The sequence below is a fragment of the Crocodylus siamensis genome, chromosome 11 (genome assembly GCF_052110815.1).
Source record: "Crocodylus siamensis isolate JL-2025a chromosome 11, ASM5211081v1, whole genome shotgun sequence".
NCBI classification, from domain to species: domain Eukaryota; kingdom Metazoa; phylum Chordata; order Crocodylia; family Crocodylidae; genus Crocodylus; species Crocodylus siamensis.
In genome coordinates this window covers 15,367,100-15,389,577 of record NC_143405.1, presented here as the reverse complement: position 1 = coordinate 15,389,577, position 22,478 = coordinate 15,367,100, and the positions used below count along the sequence as shown (strand labels likewise).

Below are 22,478 nucleotides of genomic sequence, written 5' to 3'. Positions count from 1 at the left end.
AGATCATTTTTGGGAGGGACTGTGGACTCCTGTGTATTTTAAAGCTCTCTCATGGCTAATGGATAGACGCGCTGTGCAAGCACCGTGCTGGCACCACCTGGGTGCAAGTTTCCAAACGCTTTGGCACTTGTGTATGCTCCTGCTGAGTGCTATGCGCCAGTGCGGGGGTTGGACTACACACACTAAGTTAATGGACTCCAGCCTTAACAGCATCGTGAGGACCATCACCAGATGCCTATGCTAACTCCAGTTGACTGCTTACCAGTCCTCTCATGCATTTCCCTCTCCCTGACATCCGGAGACAAGCTACTACCAAGGCCCTAGGCCTCAAAGCCCAAGATCTGGACCATTCTTTGTACTCCAGCCTAGTAGCCACAAGCCAGAAAATCAACTACCACCTGAAGTCTCAGAGCCTGTTCTCCACTCAAGCTAATAAGCTCATCAGATCTGCAGATGGCCTGTCACGGACAGCATGGACCTCCCATCAGTGGAGCAGACAATATGCTGCACAAGACCTGCAGCTACAGAACTTCATCCCCGACACCAGCTTACACCCCTCAGGCTGGCAGCTGCCCCGCAGGGCCTGGACTGCTCTTAACCCTCTCAGAACGGATGCTGGATGGTTTAAGGTGAATCTATTCTTGGGGCCTGTCCAGTGACACTGCCTGCAGCTGTGCTGCTCAAACTCAGATGACTGACCTCATCATCTGTGAATGGCCTTATGGCCCTCCTTATGGCCCTCATTCGGATGCCCACGGTCTTATTGACATTGAGCAGTCTACCTGTTGGTGGCTTTCTGGCCTTTATGTTTCTGACATATGAGTGGGTGGCAACATTCATTTCATCATCATCACTGTTCAAGTGCTGAAATCTATCACTGCATATGGTAGTGTGCAGGGCTTTTCCATCTCCATTGTACAAAAGGACAGGGAAATCTCAGCATTTGGCTTATGAGCTTTATAATGATTTGCATTCTTGTTAACCTTTCTACTCCATCCCTATTTCCTAATCCCTTCTGTTTCTTCGTTCTTAACCATGCATGTAATGGAAATAAAACTCCTTTGCCTCCCTGGATGCAGCTGTTTTCCTCCATTTGCGCACAGATCTTATTGCTAAGTCCCAGGGTAGCACTGAATGACCGAGTGGAACTATACTACTTCACTTGCAATGTTCCTCTGTCTCCTCTCATTGATTCACCTGCTTCTCTCTCTGCAGGGGGAGCCTGGACTCCAGGGACTTCCAGGAAGGGCTGGTTACCCTGGTTCAGATGGGCTTTCTGGCATGGATGGAAAGCCTGGTCCTTATGGATTACCAGGAGAGCAGGTAAGAACATGGCCTTGTGGTGAGAGGATGAGTCTGTCATTCACGAGGAGGAATTAGATGCAAAAACACCTCGCACAAATGCACTGAGAAGGCAGCAAGAGCCAGTGCATTGTAGTCAGCAGCTGCTGAGAGTTGTGGACTGACTGCTTGTTTAATAAGAGATCTTTGCAGCCAAGAGGTAAAACGGCTGCCCCAGTGTCCCAGCTGGAGGTGTCTGTCCAGCCAGGAAGCAGAGACTGCTTAGCCTTCCTTCACCAAAGGATCCCCAGCCTACCAACCATTGACAGAGCAGCTAGGAGAGACTTGTAGGCACAACTGGAATAATAATGCCACAAGGCATTTGAAAAGGGAGAGAGAAATAAACATGCTTTTTCCCTTGCCCAACAGGCCAGAGCTGGTATTGCTGGAATGTCCTGAACTCCATCTGGGAATTTCTCCGGTATTGAGGGCTTGAGCTTACCACTGCATAGTATCCAGGGGCTTTTGCACCTAGTTTCCTAGGTGGTTTTTATAGGAGGGATACAGGAAAACTATGAGAGAGAAACTGTATTTCATCTATTTGTCTAGTTCACAAGCTCTGCTGTCGTCTTCTCTGGAGCTTATCAGTTATATGAGTTGATAGCTCTGCCCTTAGCTAGCCGTGTGCAAAGTGTGGCATGTCCTCAGACGGAAGTGTATGACCTATGAGTTGAGAAGAAGGAGGACATAAAACTGTAGGATTCTGGCAGCTCCATATGGGCACAGAAAGATCCCTACATATACCTTTTGGAGGTGTATTGGTGGGGGGGCATGTTGAGGTAATGCATTAATTCAAGAATATATTTAGGCTCAGTCCAAATGAGATGGCTCTTAAGTGCCCCGTTGTTCAGGGAAAGCAGAAAAGGGGGGGTTGTTTGGACTTGCATCATTTTGCTTGTGAGAAGCAGAGAGCCACCAAGAAGTGGGCAGTGAGTTGCTTTTGGTGCTGTGCAAGGAGGAGACCAGAAGGTAGCTACTTTTGGGCAGAGGGTTGATGGCAAGCAACATGGAATTGTTGACTGGGGACCTTGTCTCCTGCTATTCTCATGGTGTTTGAGGAAACAAAAGATGCCAGCAGAGGTTGCACACATTCTTTGTAAACAGGATTTTACCCAAGAAATGCCTGACTCTAGGCTCAGTTTCACCTAAAAAAAAAAAAAAAAAAAAAAAAAAGAAGCAGCCCCCATGGTTCCAAATATTTGGTTAACCATTCAAGCCAAACAGGACAGCTGTATCAGTCAACTAGATTGCAGACAGGTTCTCTGGGTTATAACTGGAACTGCATCCATGTAAGAGTGTGACTTGGTTGTGACTTTCTGAAGTGTGAGCCTCATTAGAAACTCACAGCAGGGGAGGTACCGGGTGGTATGCACAGTATAAAGGCCCAGACACATAGAGGAAAGGGGTAATAAAGTACTAGGGATATGGAGAAGGCTTAGACTGAGGGCTCCCTAAAACTTGTACAGCATCAGCAGGCATTGCAAGGGCTCCTTCTGAGCTAAATGATTTTTGTGCATGGAGGCACTGCTTTCAAGTGTATTGTAGGCTAAGCATTCAGGCACTTAGTCCTTAGATATAAACCACCGATAGATAAAAAGCCCAGCTCAGCTTTTCTCACTGCTGACTGATTGCAAGGTCTTTGAATTCAGCACAGTTGGGCTGTTGTGACTGCAGTCTGGAGAAACCACTGGGCTCATAAAATTGGCCCTTGGCTTCTGTGAGTAAGAGAAACTTGGGAGAGTCAGCATGTTGCACCTGCTTGCAGCAGGCTTTAATTGGGTCCCGTGAGTGTAGCCGCAGCCGCCTGTGAGTTGCTGCCTTGTTCTGCCACACAGGGTGTGTCAGACGTGTTCGGTGCATGATAAGCCTGTCTTTCATGTCTTCCTTTCTTCCTCTCTTGTTAACAGGGTCCTCAGGGATTTAAGGGTGACCAGGGGCCAGCTGGAGAAAAAGGAGAGGAGGTGAGTTTGCTGCAATGCTCTGGGGCCGGCAGGGAAGGTGAGAGCTAATCTCTTGAGGGATTTTACTTATCTGGAATATGAGAGTCAGGCCTCAGCAGAAGCCAGAATTAATCTCTTCCCCTGCCACCACCCACACGCTCTTTCATTAGAGATGTCAGGTTGCAAATCAGAAGCTACCCTGGAAGCGGAGTCTCTGTGGTCTTTCGGGTGCTTGTTTCTCTTGTTTTCCAATGTGCCTGCCTGACTGTGCCTGCAGGTGTGAGCTCAGATGGGCAGGGAAACAGCATGCACCTGGATACACAGGGAGGCTGGTTTGCACGTGGCTCGTGGACCATGTGTGTTTATTTCATGCTGGCATTTTGGTGTCCGTTACCACCTCCTTTCCAGCTCTCCCCTCTGGCAGTCTTCCACAGTTTTCAAGCACATGCTCCATTAAGAGTGGTGTTTATAAAGGGTTTTGAAATGATGGAGACGTTGCATGCATATAACACACAGGGGTAGCATGTGTAATAGAAAGCCATAAGCCCATCAGTAGCGTTCATAGAAGATACAGTTATAATTAACTTGCTGGGCTCTCTGGTAGTCTGTAAGAATCGGTTACCCTTTTATTAAAGCACATATTCATCATTTATTGAATGTACCGCTAATATAAGGTCTGAGATGGTTTCTCTGCATCCTTCTCCCCTGGCTCTCTCCTTTTCGTAGTCTCTTTCCCTGAACCCCCTTTTGTGTGACCCCTGGCTGGCCCCCTGGAGCTCATGGGCAAAGGGCAGTGAGTACTTAAAGCAAGGAGCACCCATCTGAGCAGTGCTGAGCTCCCTTTGGGAGCTTCAGGCAGAACAAGGGACCTGCTTAGAAGCTGTTGGGAGTTGTTATGGATTGTTATGACGATCTTGGTGACCAGGGATCCTACATCTTGGCACTAATTGATGGCCTATCTCTTCCCCTGACTTAGTCACCTTGGGCAAGTCCAGTGGCATAACCTTGGCAGCAATGCAGGCACCAACTTAGTTTGGAGACATGATAAAAAATGGCTGCAACTGGAAGGCATCACTGCCCGTGTGTGTGGCAGCTGCCCCAGGCATCCACCTGTGTTGTTACACCTCTGGGCCTCAAAATTTTCCCAAGCGTCATTTTAATATGGGATGTTTCCACTTGTGGGAGTCAGTCAGGAGACGCCCAGTGCTGAATGCTCTTGGTGCCCATTGGCTTCTCCTGGAAGTCTGTGCTTAGACCATCAGGCCTTTTAAGGTGCCTCAGGTCCCCCACATGGAAGATGAGCTACCCAGAATCAGCGAGGACTTCTGACTACATTGGCACTAGTTTCTTTGAGCTGGTGTCCCCAGCTGTATGAGAGCAGTGCTGTTTTCCTACCTAGGGCTTGCAAATGGTATTTATTTAATTATCCTGAAGGATTTTCGCTGCTGCAGCTCAAAAACTACTGGATTAGATGCTTGAAAGTGCTCTGCACCCACAGCAGGGGCAGATTTTCCTAAGCACCCAGCACAGTGGGTGAACATTGTCTGCTAATCGCTTCTGAAAATGTGAACCCAGTTGTGGGTGGTGAGTACCTGAGAAAAATCAGGAAGGAGCAGAGTTTGAAGGTTTCGGTAGCACTTGTGCAGCACTGAGATGCAGGAGATGCTTCTCCGGGCCATTTGCATAAACCACAGGGGCCATTAAATAAGGAAGTTGCTGGCAAAACCATTCCAGCACACCGACTGCTATCTCACCCATCTATTTAGAAACCCATATACCCACAGTTGCAGGTGGTTTCTGACAGATGAGGCATTGTGTTGCACCACTTATGCTGGCCTTGTGTTTTCAAATGCACTGAAGCTGCTAACGCTGGGAGAAGCTGCGTCCTCTCATGGACCAGCTTTGAGTCCTGCCTACTGCTGTCAGACTACCAGCCCTGAGTCAGAGGACCGATCATCTCCGAGGGGCTCTGCTGTGGTTTTTATGTGTTCCATGTACCTGTTTCAGGGGTTTGTGGGTGACCCTGGACCACCCGGAGACAAAGGAGGAAAGGGGGCCAAGGTGAGTAAATTTGTTCTGAGCTATAAAAAGGGGATGTCACGGGGCTTAGGTCATGGCAAGAAGTATTTCTAACTGCTGTGGTGCTGACTGTCCTTGAAGCCTAAGCTTCCAGCATCCTCCTTGGCCGGCATACCTGCTGCCATGCTGCACAGACATTGGCTTTTGCTCCTCTCTCACCTGGATAATCTCCTCACACAGACCACAAGCTTGATTCTTGCCTTGTATTTCCATGCTTGTGCATCCCACATGTCCTGACCTAGCTCATTGTCATGATAGAGACCCTATTGGATCTTCATGGCTTGCCTCAACACTATCCTCCCTATGTATCCCACCTGCAGTGCCCATCTTTCTCTACTTCTGTAATGGGGGATGAAGCTGTAAAAGGGAGAATTGTAGCTACTTTTCACTGCAAGGAGTCTAAATCAGAGGAGGTGCTGGACAGATATGGAGGACGGGTAGTAAACCGTCTCTCAGGCATGCCCGAGTTCGAAGGCTGCAGGTTATATCTTTGCCATTGAGGGACTCAGAAAACACCCAAAGAAGAGTGAGCACTGTTTTCTCACTGCTGAGAGCTCTCTGGCCCAGTTCAAGCCTGCAACAGGCAGGAGACATCCCTTCCAGGTTAGCCCTCTTTTCTGCTGTGTGCCTTGTGTTATTGGGCTGCTCTTGTGTTGCTCGGTCACTGTTTGTACTATTTGCTGTTCTAGGGGCTGAAAGGAGAAAATGGCCTTCTGGGACCAGCTGGACCTCAGGTAAGTCAGCCAAGAAAGTGGCTTATCCTCTTTTGAGCTATCTGCTAGGATTGTTTCCTTCTCTTCGTTCTCTTCCCCACAACCTTCTCCCTACCTGCTTCCTGGTTTCGGCTGTCTGTTTTGCTCTGAGTTCCCACTTTGCTTGAAACACATAAAATTAAAGGAGGCTTTCACAGGCCAAATTTATCACATCAAGCTTTGGTAGTGTTCGAGTGATGTTGTAGCCATGATGGTCTAGGAATTAGGTGAGTGGCAAGGATGTTTATGGGTAAGGTCCTTTATTGGACCAATTGCATGGTTTGGGATAGTTAGACAAACTTTTGAACGGAAGAAGTTCTTCGTCAGGTCTGTGCCACTTTGTATTTAGGGCCCTCAAGCATGCCGTGCAGCTACACACAGACTTGCTCCTAACCTGGAAGCATTGCTGTGTGTGAATGTGGTGCTTTGAGAGGACTAATTATAATTAGCGCAGCTGAGTAACAGTGCAGATCTTCTCCTCAGTATGTTGATTTCTCGTTCTCTCCTAGGGGATGATGGGTGTGAAGGGTGCACCAGGGTTTCAGGGTCCTCCAGGGCCTCAGGTGAGTGATTTGCATTTATCTCAGTTGATTCCCATATATATGTGCCCAGTCGCATCTACCTGATCTTCTTGAGGCCACCTGAAGTGCAAACACCCCAAGGAATAACGAGTCATGCAATGCAGGAGATTCATGCAGCTCATCTTTTTATATCAATGCCCTCATGCTTCCTTTGAAGAAACAACTAAACTACTTTGTCTTGGTCCGTGCTTTGCTATTGTATTTTTAAGTTGGGCTACACCTGGCTTCAGTGGCAACACGTAGGGGGTGCATGGAGCGCAAGTGCACCCCCTGACAGGCCACGCTCCCTGCTTAAGTGACGGGCAGGGGGGCAGGCAGGACCGCTGGTGGCCACCCCCCCCCCCCGTGAGCATGGGCTGGGGAGTGGGAGCACCGGATGAAGCACCCCCACTGCTTCTGGGGGCACCGCAGCTGCTTCCTGGTTGGCGTGATTGGCCATGGGAGGGACTTCCCCTGTTGGTGAGATTGGCTGAGGGGACCCTCCCCTCGGTCACTGACTGGTCTGTTGGGGAGCACGTGCCCCACCTGACTAAGGTGGCATCAGATGCCCATGCCTGGCTTTTCCTGATATGAATGCTATTCTGGTACAGTCATGCCCTTTTCATCTGCTGGCATCATAGGCCCTTATTATGTCGTAGTGTCCACAGTAGGAGTCCTTCCTTAATTTCCTTTTGTGAGTATAAAAGCTGGCAGAGAAACCCCAGTCTGTCTGGCCTGCTCCATGGCTTTGCAAACATTTTATGCAAAACCAGTGGGCAGTTTGGGTGAAAACATGGAGATGCATGTCTGAAAATACAATGAGTGAGAAACAGAGACTGGCATCCTGGGTCAACTGGAGAAACTCAACAGAGAATAAGAATTGGTAGGATAAGATAGAGTAGGATATGATACAAAGTGCCTTGAGTGTGAAGAGAAGCAGCTTAGAGTGAAGTGATGGAGAAGGGCACAAAGGGGTAAAAGCAGCAGTCTAGAAAAATAGCCTTGGTCTCTTGGGTGTCTCTGTATCTTGTTCCAGGGAGGAACTGGCTCAACAGGTTCATCGGGGCCAGCTGGACCAGTGGTAAGTTCTCGATATGATATAATCCATGTTTTGAAGTACCTGGAATGCCATTTCTTGGCTCGCTCAGGTGCAGTCTGTTGGTTACCCCTGCACTGTGCTGATGGGAACAATTTGGAGGCAGTGCTTTTCCATCAAGATCTGGCATCTAACTGAATTTGAAACATTCTTCAGGCATGTGTCAATTTTGGTTAAAACTCTGTTTCACATCACTCTTTTGGTAGCTGTTGGCTATAGGATTTAGTCTCTGAACGTTGTTGGCCTGGTGGGCCATGCAAGTTCGTGGTGATCCTCTGAGCTTTCTACTATCTTGTGTCAATGTGAAATATTGTTTATTATTGGTATTGCTATAGTGGTGCAGAGCTCTAGTCACAAACCAAGTCCCCATTGGGCCAGGTTACTCTGCAGACCCAGAACAAAAAGGAGGTCCCATGAAAAAGCTTGTGGGCCTGTCCTCTAGAGGTTCACAGCTGTATTCAGCTCTGGGATCTGATGGAAATCCCCTCTGGTTTTCTGCAGGAACACTCAATTCATAGGTTTTAAGGCCACACACGGCCTCTGTCTGGCCTCCTATTTAACACAAGATAGAAGAGTTCACCCCGTAGCTCCTGTATTATGGAACCTAATAACTTATGTTTGATGAAGACATTAGTTTTAGGCAAAATGACCACCTAAGTTTCTAGTCAGCATTGCTTTAAGCGAGTGCCAGACTCTTCAGGGTGAAACTCATTGATGGGTAACAGTCAGGGAACCTATTATGAAACAATTATTATTCAGAAACTGATTTTCAGAAACTATTGTTCAGAAATTAATTTACCTGTGCTGCTCTGTTGTAGGGAGAGCCAGGGCAGCCGGGGCCAGTTGGATTGCAAGGAGTCAACGGCTCTCGGGTGAGTCTGTATTGGGCAACCTCAGGAAAAGTCGCATGATTTATGCTATTTTATACCCCTCTTTCTTTTGCCTTCTGTGCTGCTTGTATGAATCTGTGTATTTTTGCTTTGTCTGTAGGGAGAAATGGGCCCTTCTGGCTTACCAGGCCCACAGGGGCCCAAGGTATGTTGCCAATATTTGTCCTTCCAAGTTAAAATCTCGCCTTGTAACAAAAGCAGTTTCTGTGGAGGCCTTTGTGAAAAGAAGTCAATGGTGTACCCAGTAACCGAAATCCTGCACTCACAGTACAAAATCCACCAGCATAGTTGGCACTAATCAGTAACCAAGGAAGTGGGTTAGAGGGTGGGTTGCAAAGAGTTAATGGCATTTAACTACCCATCTCAGTATTTGCAACTTCAACCCATGCCATGAGCACTTCTGTTCATCTCCTGAATGCCCGAACTGCAGCAAGCATTGTAGATTCTATCAGACGGTGGGGATTAGAGCTCAGCAGGGAAGAGTTTTCCTCTAACCCAAGCTTGATGGGATTTCAAATATTTTTCCCATTTCACCCTGGGCAAAACACAACCCCCTCCAAGTTTGTCCCAAAAATGCACAGAGATCCATACCTCCAGTGCAGATCCAGGACTTAACCTGAGTTTCCCATATCTGAGGTAAGTGCCCTGACAGGGTAAACTGGGGTGAAGAGATGTGGTCTCTCTCTCTCTCCTGGTTTGGGCAGAAATTCCATCCTGGACCCAAGCAAATTTGCTTGACGGGAGTTTGATTGAAACTGGCATATTGACAAATTTCAGATTCAGTCATTTTCCAATGAAAACCTCATCTTTCCTGGAAACGCCCAACCTGGATTTCAGGGTTTTTAATACAACTATGCTGATTGTCACCTGCCATCGTCCTGTCCTCTTTCTATAGGGACCACAAGGTCTGCAAGGGAGACGTGGACCCCCAGGGCCTAGGGGATCACAGGTAAAACTTTCTTTGTTGACGTCCTGCATGGAGGTAGTATCATCTTGCTGCAGGCAACACGGCAGTTTCAAAGTTATGCCTTATGTAGAGTCCCCTGATCAGATTTGCTAAGAGAAGGGGTTGCTCACCTTAGGTATTGTGCCCTGCCGGGAATTTGGAAGGCCCTAATCATCCAGGCCGTGTTAACAGCTGCCTGAAGGAGTGCCCATAGTGTGCAGAGGCGAAGAGGATGCTGACCTGGGAGTGAGGAGTTCTGTTTCCCGTACCACCACTGGATTTATAGTTTGACCTTGGGCAGACCACGTCACACTTTTGTCTCATCTTCCCTACCCATCCCATGTTTATGAATCACTGAGATGGGAGGCAACTTACCCACAGTCGTGCAGTGAATCAGTTTTGACACTAACATTAAAATCCAGCTCTTTCAGCTCACTGCCCTTTTCTCTAGATCAGGCAGCTTGGCCAGGGAGCATGGTGTTCATACGAAGATGGGGCTTGTTTCCATTCCTACTTATACTCCAGTAACGCCTACAGGCTTCAACCAGAACTGGGATCCAGTTGTGGTAGTGCTATATATAAACACAATGAGAGGCAATCCCTGCCCCAAAGAACTTACAGGCTAAATCCACCTGCAGGTTGTTGATAATGTGGTTTAGCACCTCTGTAAAGTACTTGGCATCTTTAGATGAAAAGTGATCTTTGAGACATTAGGCATGATATTGAAGATGAAGAGATGACTGATTGTTATCCAGTCTCCAGAAGGGGCTGTAATAGAACACGTTGCAATGCCCAGCAACTTCTCCTCACCTTCTTCTGAGGACTGGGTCAGATTTGTGGTGTTCAAAGACTTGCAGCGAGGTAGTGTGGAAGGAAATCCATTGAGAGGAAGAGACTGATAGAAGAGGTTGACTTCCATACCTACAATGGTGGTGGCAGGTAGTGACACCTGGGAGTAGTGGTAGACCAGGCAGGTGGGTCAGTGTTGGGGGTGAGAGCACAGGAAAACTTGAATGTAAGCAAGTAGCATCCAGGATGAACTGATAACATGAAAAATTGTTGTCGTTGATGTGGACATGGACACCTAGACAGGTCCTGTTTCTGTAAGGGGCTATAGGAAAACTTAGGTCCATATTCGCAAAGAGTGTATTTGTGTTTTATAGCCCTGACTTACCCCTTGTCTCAGAGAAGGCCATCACCTGAGATGATTTCCCTTGGAGAAAATCTCAGTGAAAACACTTCTAGTGTGGAAGTCTTGAGAGGCTTGTAGGAGGGCGGAGCAAGGGATGATGAGATTAAACAACTAAAGAGCCTACTTTACTCATGGGTATAAACTACTGAGCACAGGGCCTGAGGGTACGTGGCATTCAGACAGACTTGGGTGTGAAAGTAATAGTCTGAGATGCATGAACAAATGCTGCCCTTGATCTGTAACGACAGCTGCTTCCACCCTGAGTGCAGGGAGGCAGGACAGGATTTCTTTAGATCATGGTTTCATTTAAAGTCTAATTTTAAGGAACCATGCCTGTATTAGTTTCTTATTTGCTTTTTCTTTGTCTCTAGGGTCCAGTTGGGATAGAAGGCCCCTCTGGTCCTAAAGGAGACCCTGTAAGAGTCTTTTTTTTTTTTTTTCCCCTCCCCCTCCTTTTTCCTATTTTAAAGTCTTAAAATACTTTTTCTCATCAAGCTGCCAGAAACATGCAGCTATTGCAATCATCTCCTGTAATGGTTGCTGAAGTTGCATGCATCATAATGGGCCCATCACTGTAATGTATGGATCTTTATCCCTGAAGGAATTAAAACATGCCTATCTTCTCTATCTTAAACTGGGTGAGGTCCAGGCTGGCTCTCAAACTCCATCTGGCCTAAACAGAGAGTGGAGTCTTCCCTTGTACCCTGTGAGCTTAGCTTGTTTGTTGATGGAATGAATTCCAAGGCCAAGGATATCTGCTGAGAAGACCTTGCCTTTTGCCCTGAAGCAGAAGAGGAGGGCATTAGGGGCAATAGCTATTGCTATTGATTTTACATGGAAAGTAGTCAGCAACTCTGGTAATGGGCATTAGCATTAACACCCCAAGACAGTGCAGGGGTTATTTCATGATCCCCTTACATAGTGATTGGGTTTCTCAACTTTAATTCTGGTCCTTTTCTTTGGTGAGCCCAAGATTAACCTGAGTAGAGATGCTCTCTTCAGCCCTTTTTCTCGATTGTGGTCTGGCACAATCCTGAAATCTTCAATCTCCTTCTGCCTTCATCACTGGCATGACTAAGGGTTGCTAGCTTGCCATGAAGGTTCAATAGTGATAGTACATGCAGAAGTAAAAGTGTGATGGTATTGGTGGGAACACCTAAATACAGAAATGTTCAGATGCAGGTCTTGGAAGCTACTTGCCAGAAGGATCTGCCTTTTTGGCAATAGGGCTTCCTGACTTGGCTCCCACAGGATACCGCTGCTAAGCTCATTCACTCAAACGGTGTATATGAAAGTCTTAGACTATTCATATTCAATATGGGTTTCTCCACTCACCTCCTTTCCTGTAGCTGCTTGCATTGTGCCTTGTCTGTATGAGGTATGGCACCTGGGAGTCCAGAGCAGACCAAACATTCCTGACTGCAAACTGGGCAATATAAAGATGTAACAACATTTCTGTCATTGAAATAAGAACTTGCCCTTTTGGAAGCCTCACGTGCTCCCTGCCCTTCCCTTCCATTCCTTTTCTTTCTTTGTATTTTACTCACCCTACACAGCTTCCCCTTGATTTTTGTCATTCGGTTTAGATTTCTTGGGGTTGAGGCCTGTTACCTCTTAGTAAGTCAACCTTGATGGACTAATTAACAGCGGGACAGCTTTTTCATTGAGCCTTTTTAATATACATAGTTCTGTTGCAGGGAGAAGCTGGTCCTCCTGGGCTAAGAGGAGAGCAGGGACAAGAAGGCCCCATGGTAAGTTTGACAAGGTTCTTTGGGTGAATCTGATATCTTTTATTAGACCAACTTAAATAACTGGGGGAAAAAAAATTTTAAGCAAGCTTTTGGGTTCAAAAACCATTCATCAGACTAAGGAAGTTTCTGCAGTTGGTGTGTGGCTCTTCCTGGGTGGAATGAAAAGTAAAGAAGCCAGAGGCCGGGCTGGTCTGCATACAAGATGGGCAGTCAGTGAAGATGTAGCTTGAGGAGTCAGTGGGTAAGAGACAGGCTGGGTAGGGGGGAGAGAAGGGGGATGAATAGTGAGGAGGTACCTGGGGAGTCCGATGCCAGGCAGGTTAGAATGTGTCGTAAATCCAATGTCTGTATTTAGTCCATGATTTTTTTAGTATCCATGGTAAGTCTTACATGAATGTAAACAGCCCTGGTTTTTTTTGAGAGAGCTTACTGACGAGGCGAGCAGTTGAGCATAATGAGCACTGTATGCTCTGTTCTTCCAGCTTGCAGTTACCTGACATGTATTGCACAGGAGTGAAAGGAGTGAACATCCTTGTGGGGTTTTCCCTTAAACCCAATTCTTGCCTTTCTTGCTGGAGTTTGGCCACCCCTCTGTGAGAGCTCTCTAGACCATGTGTGTTCCTGCCTACTGCATCGATGGCACAAAGTGAAACAATCTGGCTTTCCCCATTACATGGACATGTTGCATGTTCCCAGAGTACTCCACTTGTGGTAGAGGAGACTCAGCATCTTACATTCCCATTTCAAGAGGAAAGTCAAAGGCCAAGTCTTTGCTGATGCCTCCTTTCCACTGGTGTGTTACGAGAAGTGGCCCTGTCTGACTTTCCCAAGCATGTCTGGTTCAGTGCTTCCTTTCCCAAAGGGTACCTGTTACCAGGGTGGCAGAATAGGTCTTGCTGTTAACTTGCCCCAAAGCCTGCTCCCTATCTCACCTTTCACCAAATCAGACAGTGTTCGCTAGTAGTAGTAGTTTGTGGCTGCTCTCAGGGACTAAGTTAAAGCTGTATCTCGGTGTTTGGGACTTCCATAATCCACTGCCTGGTCAGATAGGTGTATTCTAATACAGTTGTGCCCAATCTTCTGGCCCTGTGGGCCGGATGAGTGGTGTGAGGTCCATCTGCAGGTAAGATCTGGTCCATGGGCCTGGCCTGGCTGGCCTAGCTGGGGCCAGCCTAGATGTGGCCTCAGCCCTATGCACTGGATTGGGCCCCACCTGCACAGCAATTTAATCTGATCCATGGGAATTGGAAATTTGGGGTGGAGGAGGGGTGGCAGTGTTCATTGCCACCTCTCCCCCACTGTTATATCTCAGAGTCCATGGAGATCCCTCTGGGCCAGATGACATGGCTCTAAGAGGTGGATCTGGTCCACCAGTCAGAGGTTGTACCACTGTCCTAATACGCAAAGCAGAGAGTAATTTTTAGAGTCATTTTTCAGTTCAGTTCCTAGTTCATCCACAAACTTTGTGACCTTTGACCCATCCTCTAAGCTATTGTGCTTCACAGTTGCTTCTTTGTAAGGTGGGGATAATGCTGCTTTTCTCTGCAGGGTGTGATGAGGCTAAGCTCTGTAAATGATTGCAAGGCCTAGAGATACAAAGGTCACCAAGTTCTTGCATAAAGAGAATTAGCCTGCCCTCATGGTCTGGCTGTGCTGATTGTCAGAAATTAGCCCAAACACCCAGTTACTCAGACAAATATGCCTGCTCCAGGCTGTAACATTTCCCAAGATGTTAGTTCAGCAGAGTGCTCGTACCTGGGAACCCGCTCGCTTGTGCACTTGATGAAAGAAATGGGGGCGGGGAAAAACAAAACTCTTCTGACTTTTATTTTTCCTTCGGATTGCTAATGAATTAGCCTAGCTGAGGGGGTGGTAAGGTACTGTTTAGAGAACCATTTTCCTCTCTGTTTCTCCTTATCTCTTTCATCAGTGGATCAAAGCTTGAACTTGACAGGCATCTGATATGGGAAAACCATGTGAACGTCAGCCTGGGTTAAAGGATGGCTCCCTTTGCTAATAGTTTCCCGGTGCTACTCCCTCCTGGGGAGTAAATCCTTGCTAAGGCATCAGCCACAAGGGCACTACAAATTAGATTGGTGTTTCCCCATTGATCATGAAGTTCAAATGCTTCTTTGCTGCCATATGCCTTTTAGTGTGGGAGTGTTTGAAGGTGTGCATGTGTTTTCATCTCTTGCTCCTTTTTAACTCTAGTTTGATGTCTCTCTTTAGGGCTTGATTGGAATGCCAGGTCCAAAGGGACTCTCAGGGGAGCAGGTAAGTCTCTGCACCTCCATAATGCAATTAAACCCCATGATTCTGGTTCTGATCATATTGGAAAGTCTTGTCACAGCAATTTGACATGCTACAGAGTTGCTGGAAGCTCAGCCTTCTGTATCAGAGTTTAGTCTTGTCAGCATCTGAAATCTTAAATGGCGTTGATTTGGGGGAAAAACTAGAAAGTCACTTTTGTGGCCCTTTGAAATGATCTGAGCTAGGGAAGACAGAAGGAGTTTTGCTACATTTACCTGAGGGAGGCAAGGAGGGGGGTGTCTGCTTAGCACAAGTCAACTCATGTGGTAACCCATATGAGGAAAAATGCTAAGAAAGATTGTTAGTAGCTTTCAGGTATATTAACGGGTGGCAAAAAGATACCTTTACTCCACATCTGCACACACTGAATATACTCAGGATGGCACAAAACCTGGGAGTTGGATTATAGTCACCCATCAGAGAAAACAAGGCCATTTCACAAGGTTATATCAGTTGGGGTGCCCTGCCCCTGGCTCCTTTTCCCCCATATTGACATATCGCCCCTGTTGTATAGATGCAGTTGAGTGTAGTAACTCACCCAAAATCTCCCATAGTGAATTTGGAAATATAACCCAGCTGTCCTGTCTCCCTCCTTATGGGAGAAGGACGGTTAGACAGGAAGGATGCTTGGTGTTGGGGAAAGTACAATTTGTGTTCAAGTTTAGCCAGGACAGTAGTCATCAGCACTCTTAGGTGCTCTTGGCTATAGTCTGGGGAATATTTCGGCTAACTGTGGTTTGGGGGAAGCTCTGTGACGTGGAGGGGTAAGACACTGACCTTTTAGAGCTATCCTTTCCTGTAGGGGGGTCACAATTAGCTCCCATTGTGCATGGCACAAACTCCATGCAATCTGACACAGCTGACCACAACTTGCAGTTGAGGCTTGGTGGAGCCCAGAGCTAGTATAGCAGCCTTGCTGTGTATCAGCATTGAACTCAGGAAGGTGTTTCTCTTTTGGGAGGTTTCCCCAGTATTTACATAACTCCTATTTCTCCCAAGCCAATGCTGATGGTCTGTGTGTTTTTATGACAATGAAGGTCCATGTCCTCAAAGGTATTTAGATGTCTGAAAACCCCTGTAGAAGCTGGTAGCCTAAATTCACAAAATGAAAAATTGGAGCGCCCTACATAAAACAAATAGAAAGTGGCTTTGATATTTGTTAATAACAGTGCAGCATCCTTCTTTCTCATCTAAGTAGTGGATTTTTTTTGCCTCTGCTCCTAAACCACAAACTCCATCACCTTGCAAGAGCAACCCATAGTAGGGCTAAAGTTCAGACTTTCATTTAGCGTATGGAATTGCAGTGCAGCCTCTGGCCAGTGTTTTCTCTTCCAAGGTATGGAAAGACCCACCAGAAATGAACTCTCAATTATAGCTGGTGCCAGCTCCTCCTCCAATACTGAAATCAGATTGCAGTGCTGCTCCGCCATGAAGAGCATCCTAGTTCTGTCACTCTTCACTATTATATTGCAGGGTAGCGGAGGTCCAGATGGAGCAAAAGGGGACATAGGAGCCAAAGGCAACAAGGTACAGTACATCCCATCACTAGTTTGGAAAAAGGGGAATTTCTGTGGCCTTTCCATTCTCTCTTGCTATTCAAATGCATTCCTGTTTTATGTTGAAGCATGTTGGTCTGGTTGCATTTCACTGGTATGAAGAGGGAGAGTTCTTGTGGTCAGGACATCCCCATTTTGGGTTTGGACCGCACTGTGCCAGCTTGTGAAAAATAAATAACCAATAATTAGACTCGCTAAAGACCTTCACTGCAATGCCCTTTGAACTAGGATAAGTTCCTGTGTCTCATAAATGTTTTCATCCCTGTGGAGGAGACTGATAAGAAGAAAATCCTACTCAGTGAGGCAAGGTAATCTAGCATCTCGCAGAGCAAAAGAAAGAGCTTTTATTTCTCTTCCCTCTGACATAGGGAAACCTCATCCCTATTGTAGAGATGGGGAATGGAGGCACAGGGGAAATTAAGTGTCAAACCCAAAGTCCTACAGGACGTCCATGGCTGAGCAGGGATCTCAGCCTAGTGACCTATCTCTTACAATGTTTTTCTTGCCTCTAAAAGGGTTCTGTTACCCTAGCTCCATTTCGATGAACCTGATGGATGGAAAGAAGTGATGCTCTGTCTGTTCCCCACTGGCTTAGGAGGGCAGAGAGGTGGGATGTGGTACTAGACCACCATAAACCTACTTTAGGCCATCTTGGGCCCTTAATAACAGAGGATTCCCTGCTCTAACCTACTGCTTAACTGATGGCATGCAAAGCAAATGCCTTCCTCTAAAAGCAATAGGCTTCAGAATCCCAGGTGTAAAGAGCTGATTGGGGAACGTGGACCTGCCCTCCAGAATAACTCATCATTGCCAGAGACCTGGCAGTAAAAGAAGACAGGATCTCCAGAAGAGGAGGGAAAAGGTCCTATGAAGGGGGAGGGGAAACCACAGAGGAGTGAGAGAAGCTGGGATGGAGTCACCCCAAGTGCCCCCTAACAATGCAGACAAGGTTCTTTGGGTAAATTTGATATCTTTTATTAAGCCAATGAATTAGTTGGAAAAATTGTTCTTTGCAAGCTTTCGGGTACAAACACCCGTCCTCAGGCACAGGGAGAGTATGCCATTGCTTTGTGTGCTCACCCTGTGCCTGAAGAAGGGTGTTTGTGCCTGAAAGCTTGCAAAGAATGATTTTTCCAACTAATTCGTTGGTCTAATAAAAGATATCACATTTACTCAAGGAACCTTGTCTGCCTTTGTCCTTAGACCAATACAGCTACAACCAAAAATCGTAATAATGCGCGCTCTCTACTTCGTTTTCATTGTAGTCCCTGCTGGCTGTCCATGACATCTCCGTGTCTTTCTGTTTCCAGGGGGCACGAGGGCTGCTGGGGACAAAAGGCCCCCCAGGAATTCGAGGTCAAATTGGTTTGCCAGGGTTCCCTGGACCCAGAGGGCTGGCGGGGCTCCAAGGACCTGATGTAAGGATTTTTTGCTTCTCTAGATGTTAAATGTTCTGTGAGAAAATGCCGGCAGCACTGCATGAAACAGAAAATACCCAGGAAGCATTGTCTTCTCCCTGCCTTGACATTTACCTTGGAGAACAGTGTCTGATCCCTGGCTGTTGTAGTCGGTGGCTAATGAATCTGCATGATGATCCATTTTCCTGTCTCTGTCTTTCCCTAAGCCCTCAGAATTGCTTTATTGCCCTCTCCCTTTTCACACTGGTTTCCTGAGAGAGGCGGGCTGGCAAAATCCCTTGTCCTGTGTCTGTGATTTCTCAGCAGCTGTATGTGCCAGTGGGTGGGGGCTGATGAGGTCTGTACCTTAGCCCCTATATACTGCACTGAGAGAGTGTTTGGGACTCAATGCCTCTTTCTTTGGGGAGATGAGCAGTCATAGTGCAGGTGTGAGTCGCACAGAGGCACCAAGCAGGCCTAATGCCACACTGAAACGGAGTGGAAGCCGAGCAACTCATGGAGGATGGTGTTTGAGGTGTGTGTCCATTCAGGAGTCCCTCCTTGTATTATGTGTGTGCCTCTGCTAAGTCTTTGCTCCACGGTGGTGTGAGCTTGTTCAGGCTGCTGCTGCTGTACGTGCCTTTGGGCCGCCGATCAGCAGCAAGGATCCAGTCAGAAATCCTCGCTGCACTTCCAGATTCAAATGCTGCAGACTTGCCCCCACCCATTCCTCCTTCCTACCACTCCCTCAGTCCCTTGTGTCCATCCCACGGCCCCCTGTCTGGTTAGGAATCTCCATTGTATTTCAATTCTGCTCTCGTCCAAATGTCTCTCCTGCCTGTCCCCCGAATCCTTCAACTGCTCCTTAGACTCATAGAAAATGAGGGTTGAAGGGACCTCAGGAGGTCACATCTAGTCCAACCCCTGCTCAGAGCCGGACTAGCCCCAACTACATCATCCCAGCCAAGGGTTTGTCTAGCTGGGTCTTAAAATCCTCCAAGAATGGAGATCCCACCACCTCTCTGTGTAACCTGTTCCAGTGCTTCACTGCCCTCCTTGGGAGAGTTTGTCCTAATATCGAACCTAAACTTCCCTTGCTGCAACTTGAGACCGTTGCTCCTTGTTCTGTCATCTCCCACCACTGAGAACAGTCCAGCTCCATCCTCTTTTGAACCCTCCTTCAGGCTGCTATTAAATCCCCCCCACCAGTCTTCTCTTTTCCAGACTAAATACGCCCCGTTTCCTCAGCCTCTCCTTGTAAGTTGTGAGCCCCAGCCCCCTAACCATTGTCATTGTCCTCCACTGAATCCTCTTCAATTTATCCATGTCCTTCCTGTAGTGGGGGCCCCAAAACTGGACGCAGCACTCCAGTTGTGGCCTCACCAGTGCCAAATAAAAGAGAATAGTCACTTCTCTCAATCTTTTGGTGACACTCCTAACAATGCAGCCCAGTATACTGTTAGCTTTTCGCAACAAGGTCACTGTTGGCTCATATTTGGCTCATTGCCCACAGTAACCCCCAGGTCCTTGTCTGCAATGCTGCTGCCCAGCCAGTCAGCCCCCAGCCTGTACCGGTCCATGGGATTTTTCCATCCTAAGTGCAGGACTTTTCACTTGTCCTTAATGAATCTCATGAGATTTCTTTTGGTCCAATCCTCCAATTTGTCAAGATCTCTCCGAATCCTAGCCCTAATCTACAGCATTTCTATGACTCCCCCAGCTTGCTGTCATCTTCGAACTCGCTGAGGGTGCACTCCAGCCCATCTTCCAGGTTGCTGATGAATTCGTTGAACAGGACAGGCCCCAGGACTGACCCTGGGGGCACTCCACTTGACGCTGGCTGCCAACTAGACATTGAGCCACTGATTGCAACCCTTTGAGCCCAATGATCCAGCCATTTTTCCATCCACCTTACAGTCCATTCATCCAGCCTGTACTTCCTTAGCTTCTTTCCCTCCCATCACCTCTCACTGTCTCTCCTCCCACTGCCTCCTCCCACTTCCCTTGCACAGAGCATTCTCTCCCTCCTAGCTCCTACTTATTTTCTGCACCCAGTCACCCTTTTCCAGCTGACTCCCCACCCCCATAATCCTCATCCCCTTATTACAGCTTCCTGGCTTGCGGGGAATCATTCTTGCCTTTTACCATGTCTCTCTCCCCCCACCTTCACTTACCTAGGAGAAAGCAGAACTCCCTTTGGGTTCTGCCCACCTCCACTTCTCCACATCTGCCTCTTTTGCAGGCAATGGATGCATATATATCCATGCACTACAGTTCAGAGCATCCTGGTGCTCCAGGCCCTGCCTCTTAAGGCACACCCTGATGAGAAATGTGTGATGTAAGGGCTCCCTCTAATGGTGAATCATTATGAACTGTCCTGCTAAGAAAAGAAACTGTTGCTATTTGTTTTACAACCCAGGCAAATTCTACAGCAGTGAACTTTCTAGTGGCTAATCGCTACCTCTGCCCTAAGTTTCCCTAACCCTGAAGGAGTGGAGAAGAGAACCGACGGACAGTTTCCTTGCCCATCCTGATGGCTGCTGGCAAAACCTTGAGCCCGTGCCATCATTTCCTTCCAACTGGGTGACATTTCACCAGGGCAGAAATGCAAGGGAACTGCAAATGAGAAGCTAAGGGACTTGCACACACACACACGAGAGAAGCAATGGTACTCAGATACTATACAAGGAGGGCTACCTATTCTGTTGGCGCTGCAACCTCCATATCAGATAACAGGGCAGGTAGAAATTAAGGCTAGATTCTCTGTTGGGGTACACAGGCAGGGTCAGGGGAGTTGAGGCAATTTGCACCAGTTTATACCAGCAAGTAACGTGGTCCAAATTGCCCTGAAATTTTCCAGTTGCTGCCTCTGCAGTGGATTCTAAATTAGCCAGGCAATTAAATGATGCACTGGCACTGCCGTGCTAAGCAAAACTAGCCAAAGGGGAGGCAACCACTGGATATTAAAGACAATTTTCCTTGGATCGCGTGGGGCTCGTATGAGTCTGTGTGCTGGTTGTCTTTGGTGGCTCAGATCTGCTGGTTGCTCTGTTTGTGAGGCTTTCAGATTGTTTGCAAACTGCCAGCCCATCAACCTGCAGCTGAGAGCCATTCTGGGCTTTTTTCTGGCTTTCTATCACTGGAAAGAAAAATGCTGCAACTGGGATGATGTTAACAATTAAGGAGGTGGGAATGCTCACGCCCTCTCGGAGTAAGCCAGGGGACTCAATCTCCTGTCTCTGGCCTGCTATGCTGGTCAGGTACAAGCCATCTCAGCTTGGAAAATATCCAAGCCAGGGGGTTTTCAAGAAGGAAGATTTCAGAAATGCCTGTCATGCAATGCAGATTCAGTGCTGAGCTCCAGGGCTGTACCAAAGCTGAAGTGTTTACCATACCATTGAATCCTTGCTGAGCATTTGATCTCTGCTGGGGCCAAGCACACATGGAAAGTAAAGAGAAGTGGGGATTATTTTCTCTTTGCCTCCCCCTTTCCTTCCTGACAAACCATGCTCTCTGAAACAAACAGCGTTTCATTTTTGGCAGGAAGCAGGTTGTGCCTTACTGTGGATGCCTGATTGGGCCCTGATAGCATATTAGCCGTTCAGACTGGGTGTAGGACCCCTCCTTGTTCACTGCACAGGGAATAATTACTCGCACGCTATGTCCTCACTACCCAGTGCCCTTTCCAGCTTAGTTTGCAGCACACCCCGTCTGGAAACTACCCTGACTTACAGATAGGAGCTGTGTGTGGTATTCTGTGACAACCCCTCACCACTGAGTGAGGCTCCCTGGCTTTGTGTGCTGCTCAGAGGGCACCTGGGGCAGCTCTTAAGAATCCTCTTGAATCAGTTTTGTTGCCAGGAGACTGAATTAATGATCCGGGTGATTGCAATGAATCAGCAGGTTCCACTTAGCTTGTTTGCTCTAGCAAGGTTCATGGTTTTACAAAATGAAACACTGGAGGATTTGTTCCAGGGGTCAGCAACATTTTTGAGCAGTGTCAAAAAACACCTGCAACCTTGCCTTGTAAGATGTTGGTGTGCCAGGGGCAGGTGACAGGGGAGCCGCAAGGCACCCAGTCCTTGTTGTGGCGCTGTAGTCCTAGCCCCTTCTCCACCATCTGCCCCAAGGTGTGTGCGCCAAACAAGATGCCACGTTCTGGCGCCTGTACCAAGAGTTGCCTACTTCTGGTTTTTTTCTCTGTTCCTCCCTTGGATAAATGCAGAGCTAAACTGTTCCCATGTCAGATCTTTCCGTCAGAGGCACAGAGGAGCAGGGGGCTCTGTTTTTGTTCACGCTATACATGAACAGCCCCACGCATCAATATACTTGAGTTATTGCCTTGGGCCCTATGCCAGCATAATTAGCAAATAAGCCCAGACCCATTCTCTGAAGGGCTCTGATCTCCACTTGATGTGCAAGAGATGTGAGATCATGGTGATAAAGCAAGGGAGACCTAGTCCAGCAGGGGGATTTATCTGGAGGGTTTCTTTTTGCTTAAATATAGTATAAGTGGTTGTCCCTTGAGAGCTGTATTGGGTGCAGGGGGAGGGCGTAGAGAGAAAAGCAAAATCTCCAGGCACCAATTGGATCTAGCTCAAGTAACAACTAATCTAAGCACTGTCTTGCAGGCAGTAAACTCCCTATGATAAATTACAGAATAGTTAC

The 22,478-nt window shown here is 47.5% G+C and overlaps 1 protein-coding gene across 5 annotated transcripts in view; it reads left to right on the top strand.

The window, feature by feature from the left end:
• LOC149855478 (uncharacterized) overlaps window positions 1-22,478 on the top strand; it is a 233,254-nt gene that overhangs the window by 166,059 nt on the left and 44,717 nt on the right. For 4 of the 5 annotated variants that reach the window (XM_090021383.1, XM_090021384.1, XM_090021382.1 and 1 more), the window contains 14 exons: window positions 1,216-1,323; window positions 3,249-3,302; window positions 5,289-5,342; window positions 6,050-6,094; window positions 6,622-6,675; window positions 7,709-7,753; window positions 8,587-8,640; window positions 8,759-8,803; window positions 9,554-9,607; window positions 11,168-11,212; window positions 12,494-12,547; window positions 14,777-14,821; window positions 16,331-16,384; window positions 17,724-17,831. In XM_090021383.1, the coding sequence (XP_089877509.1) occupies window positions 1,216-1,323; window positions 3,249-3,302; window positions 5,289-5,342; window positions 6,050-6,094; window positions 6,622-6,675; window positions 7,709-7,753; window positions 8,587-8,640; window positions 8,759-8,803; window positions 9,554-9,607; window positions 11,168-11,212; window positions 12,494-12,547; window positions 14,777-14,821; window positions 16,331-16,384; window positions 17,724-17,831 (819 nt within the window). The remainder of the gene's footprint in view (window positions 1-1,215; window positions 1,324-3,248; window positions 3,303-5,288; window positions 5,343-6,049; window positions 6,095-6,621; window positions 6,676-7,708; window positions 7,754-8,586; window positions 8,641-8,758; window positions 8,804-9,553; window positions 9,608-11,167; window positions 11,213-12,493; window positions 12,548-14,776; window positions 14,822-16,330; window positions 16,385-17,723; window positions 17,832-22,478) is intronic. The other variant, XM_090021385.1, reaches the window with a different exon arrangement.